A 4,172-nucleotide genomic window follows, 5' to 3' on the forward strand; every position below is an offset into this window, starting at 1 on the left:
TCTGGCTCGGGGTGCCGGGCAGAGAGGTGCTCTACCTTCGCCCGGCCTTGGCAGCTGACGGCGGAGGCTTCCTCCTTGGCCAACTCCTTGTGTGTCGCAGCCGCTGACCAGCTTTTTCTCTGGATGTTGTGACAGCTGTGGAGCTTGCTGATGGGAGGATTAGTCGGCTGCTGGGCACATGACGTTCAGATTGCTGTGCTTATTTGACCTACCTCTGATCGCGAGGAATTTAGTGCATAAAAATAACACCCTGAACAAATTTGGCAGAAGGATGCACAGCTAAAGGGCCGTGCACACACGGGGAGAGGAGCCTGGGGAGCAAGCCGACGTGGGGCCACGTACTGTCCTCTTGCGGGAGTGGCACTACCAAGTCCAGCACCGTCAGCCCGCACCGTCGTCCTGGGTTACGGCGAGTTCCAGCACCGCATAGATGTGATGGCCATTAGCCAGTAAACTAACGAAGACAGGTTTCTTGTGTTATTGGCAAAACTTGATAGAATAAATAAAAAGATAAGTGCCAGGAGTTGCCTCATTAGGCAATAAGGAAATACTGTTTTTTCTGCATGTGGTTTTAGACACCCTCAGTAACTCCACTGCTCTCAGAGCAGCTGCCCATCGTTCACGGGAGTGTGACAGAACTGCACATGAGCCCACGCCGACCCAGGGAGGGCTGTGTGCAGGGTGCAGAATACCTTGGTGGGCCATAGTCTTCATGCCCCTGGGCAATAATGTTCAACTGCAGGTGTGATTTGTTCTGGCTTTGTGGTAGGGAACAGCGTTCACCTCCAGCGAGCTTTGCCTCGGCACCTGGGACACGCTGTGTTTGCTGAGGGGCTGCGTCTTTCACAGCCAGAGCTGCTTAGACGGGGGAAAGTGAAGCGTGTGCGTGCAGGGAACAAGGCAGGATCTCGGCTGCTGTAGGTTCTGCTCCCAGATCACCTTGGAGATACAGCGCTCTCTCCTTTATTTTGCTGTTGCATTGGTAAGGAGCGATACCTCAATTTCCCGTGTTTAAAAGAAGCATTTTTGCCCTTTCCTTTTCCAGAGAGCCATTGTAAAGGTTCTTTACAAAGGCCGGTGATTAATATGACACATTATAGAAAGATGATAATATGTAAACTGATACTGTGTATCTAGAACTTTGGCAATATTTAAATACAGGCTCCTTCGTTCAGGGCAATTAGAAGGCTGGGACAGGTTTCACAATCCACTTGACTTTTAGAAACACCCTGTGTGCTCACCAGAAAGATTCTAGAAGTATTCCCAGCTAGCAGCTTGCTTCGCTTTTATCTGTGTTACAGAATTTGCAAGATTTGTACGTGCGCACCTCTATACATTTGTCTGTGTTAACAAAAAATAAAAATAAATCTGGCTGCTCTGGTCCAAGTGTACTCACATCCGAGGCAGCTTTTCTGCATTTAGTCCTTCAGATAAGCCTGTTTCTGCCAGCCCGTGTATCTGAAAGGAGCTTAGCTGTGCATTTAGCGGCCGGGCCGGCGGCGGGAGGTGCCCTGGTGTACCGGTGGCACAGGCTGTGGTTTTTTGATTTTTATTGATGAGGCAGAGCAGGAAATGTCAAGATTCCAGGGCTGAGGTGCCAGGTGCGGAGGCAGAGGAGGGAGCGCTCCACTGTGGTACAAGGAGGGCAGTGGGATCCTTTCCTCCTGCTCCCTCTCCTATAGATGTGTATATATATATATTTTAGTAACTTTGATCCTCCTTTTCTCTCCTCCCAGGGCCTTACCAGCCTTTCCTGGAAGCTGATTTTATCAGCGCTGCTTTAAAATAGGAGTTACAATCCTGTTTAGTGAGCCCTGGTTTGCGCAGTGCAATTCCCCGGTGCGTTTTCTATGCAGTTCCAATATCGTTGCCCCGATCTTCTAGATTAAAATAAAAGCTACATTGTTAGTGCTGGCCTTGGTTTGGACTTGGAAATGACATTTCATGTTTACCATTTTACACCCGAAATATTGCAGGTGCGGGCACAAATAAGGAAATATTATGCAGTCACAGGATGTTTTTGTAGTTATTATAAAAGCCGTCGAATCTCTAAAGTGAATTAGCTAATAGCCAAAATTATAAAAGAATATCTGCTTCAATCAGAAGTCCTCCCTCTGAAGTCTGTGAGACTCGTACTTCTGAGGCATGTGAAAACTTCTGAAAATTCTGCCCCCGGGGATAGTCCGTGTTTAGGCAGCTGAATTTAGGATCCTATTTTTGGAATTTTAAATTGGATTTTTAGTGAGAATGGTGCCTGAATTGGTGCTGTAGGATCTTGAAGGCTATATCTAAGATTAAAAAAGAAAAAGGGGGGTATATAATTATTTTCTGGGGATAGGCTCCTTTTTTATTGGATATTATATGCCATAAAAGAGCAACGTGGCATAAATAAGCGTTCTTTCATTTGTGCAGAGCATCTTTAAGTAGACATTGTCGTCTTTCATGCTGCTGTTTTCCTTCGCTGTCTTTTAGAATATTACCAGTAGGATCTCATAGAAAATAGCAATCTTCTTAGTGGAGTGCTTCAGCACAGCTTGAAAGTACATTTTCATGAGATATTACCCCATTGCAAGTACTGCACGTTGTTTCACTGTAAATTAAACGTACCCTCAGAGGTACATATGGGGAAATCTGGGTATGAGAAAACTGGGAAGGATTACAGAGTGGTGGATATGGTTTCTTCATGAGGATGTGGTCTTAATGAAGTGCCAGAGATTGGAGCAATATGTCTTCTGCCTGCAGTCTAGTGCAGCCTGGTGTTGGATTCAGAGATCCAAGATTAGCAGCCAGAATTGGGAACAAGTGCTGAAGATAATGGCATGAGCGTGTCTGGATCTGAATATGCACCCTACAAAATGGACAGTCTAATATTTAGCAAGAGTAGGTACCAAATGTACAGTGCAAGCTTCAAGAATTATTGCTTGGAAAGTATTTAGGGATCTTCTAAACGTTCTGTGATGCTATTTGTGTATTTTCTTCTAACATAGCTGAATTTGTCCTTTATTTCTGTAGGTCAGATCTTGCCAGCAAACCGAAACACACCAAGTCCCATCGATCCTGAGACTATCCAGGTTCCTGTTGGCTACGAACCTGACCCTGCAGATCTTGCTCTTTCCAGTATTCCTGGCCAGGAGATGTTCGACCCTCGTAAGCGCAAATTCTCTGAAGAAGAGCTGAAACCACAGCCGATGATTAAGAAAGCTCGCAAAGTCTTCATTCCAGACGACCTGAAGGTAAATTGGAACTGGTGACGAGGTTGTTCGTACAGACCCTGTACAGTTACTCCCTGAGATACAGTTTTGGAGTATGAGTCTGTTTTCTCACGTAAGGCAAATCTGCCAAACTTAGTTTGACTTTGTTGTAGAATAAAACTGTTAACGGTTCTGAATGAGACTGAGGGGTGGATGTCCCTTATTAGTTACACAACAGTTGAAATTCATGAGATCAATATTCATTTCCTTTGTATGCCAGAAACTTCCTGTGTGACCTTGGACAGGCTTTCTTTGTCCCATATTTCCCACTTATGAAACAGTCTGATCGTGTTTCCTTTTCCTCCACGCTCTGTCTGTCTCATCTGCTTAGATTATGAATTCTTCAAGGAGGAATCTGTCTCTTACAGGGTCCGTGAAAGTCCCTGGTAATGGCAGAATGAAATATATTGTGTTTTGTTTGGAAATTGCTTTAGATCTGTGTTTAATAGTGAATGGAAACACTATAGGAAACACTGCCAATCTAGATGGAAGAATCTAAACTAGCTGTAGGAAAACAGAACAGAATTATCCTGCCAAGAAGTGTATTTTATTACAATATTTAAAATATATTATTATAACAATACAATATTTAAAAGAAAGAGAACCCTTGTCTATGCCTCTCACTGCTGCTGAGATGTGAATGGTGAAGAGCATGAGGAGAGCAGAACAAATTTATCAGCTGATTCAGCGTATCAGACAACTGTGAAAATTGTCGTTATTTGCAAAATTCTGTTCCCAGTGCGTGATTTCCAAGAGGATCTTTTTTCACCAGAGCTAGCCAGTGCAGAATTGGATTCTACTGTTGGTGCTGCCCCCAAGACACAGACCGAACGCCTGTCGGAGCTGGTGGGAATCTCCGGCCGTGCGTGCAAAGAAATGCCACGTGTAAACGCACATGGAAACGTGTTTACACCGGCTTGA

At 44.8% G+C, this 4,172-nt stretch overlaps 1 protein-coding gene across 1 annotated transcript in view; it reads left to right on the forward strand.

Annotated features, from left to right (window-relative positions):
- Positions 1 to 4,172, forward strand: part of HLF (hepatic leukemia factor) — a gene marked incomplete at its 5' end in the record, with an annotated part of 29,843 nt that overhangs the window by 23,391 nt on the left and 2,280 nt on the right. Inside the window, one exon of the mRNA XM_009865823.1 lies at positions 3,013 to 3,233. Within this exon, the coding sequence (XP_009864125.1) occupies positions 3,013 to 3,233 (221 nt within the window). The remainder of the gene's footprint in view (positions 1 to 3,012; positions 3,234 to 4,172) is intronic.

The sequence above is a fragment of the Apaloderma vittatum genome, unplaced genomic scaffold, assembly GCF_000703405.1.
Source record: "Apaloderma vittatum isolate BGI_N311 unplaced genomic scaffold, ASM70340v1 scaffold14293, whole genome shotgun sequence".
Taxonomy (NCBI): domain Eukaryota; kingdom Metazoa; phylum Chordata; class Aves; order Trogoniformes; family Trogonidae; genus Apaloderma; species Apaloderma vittatum.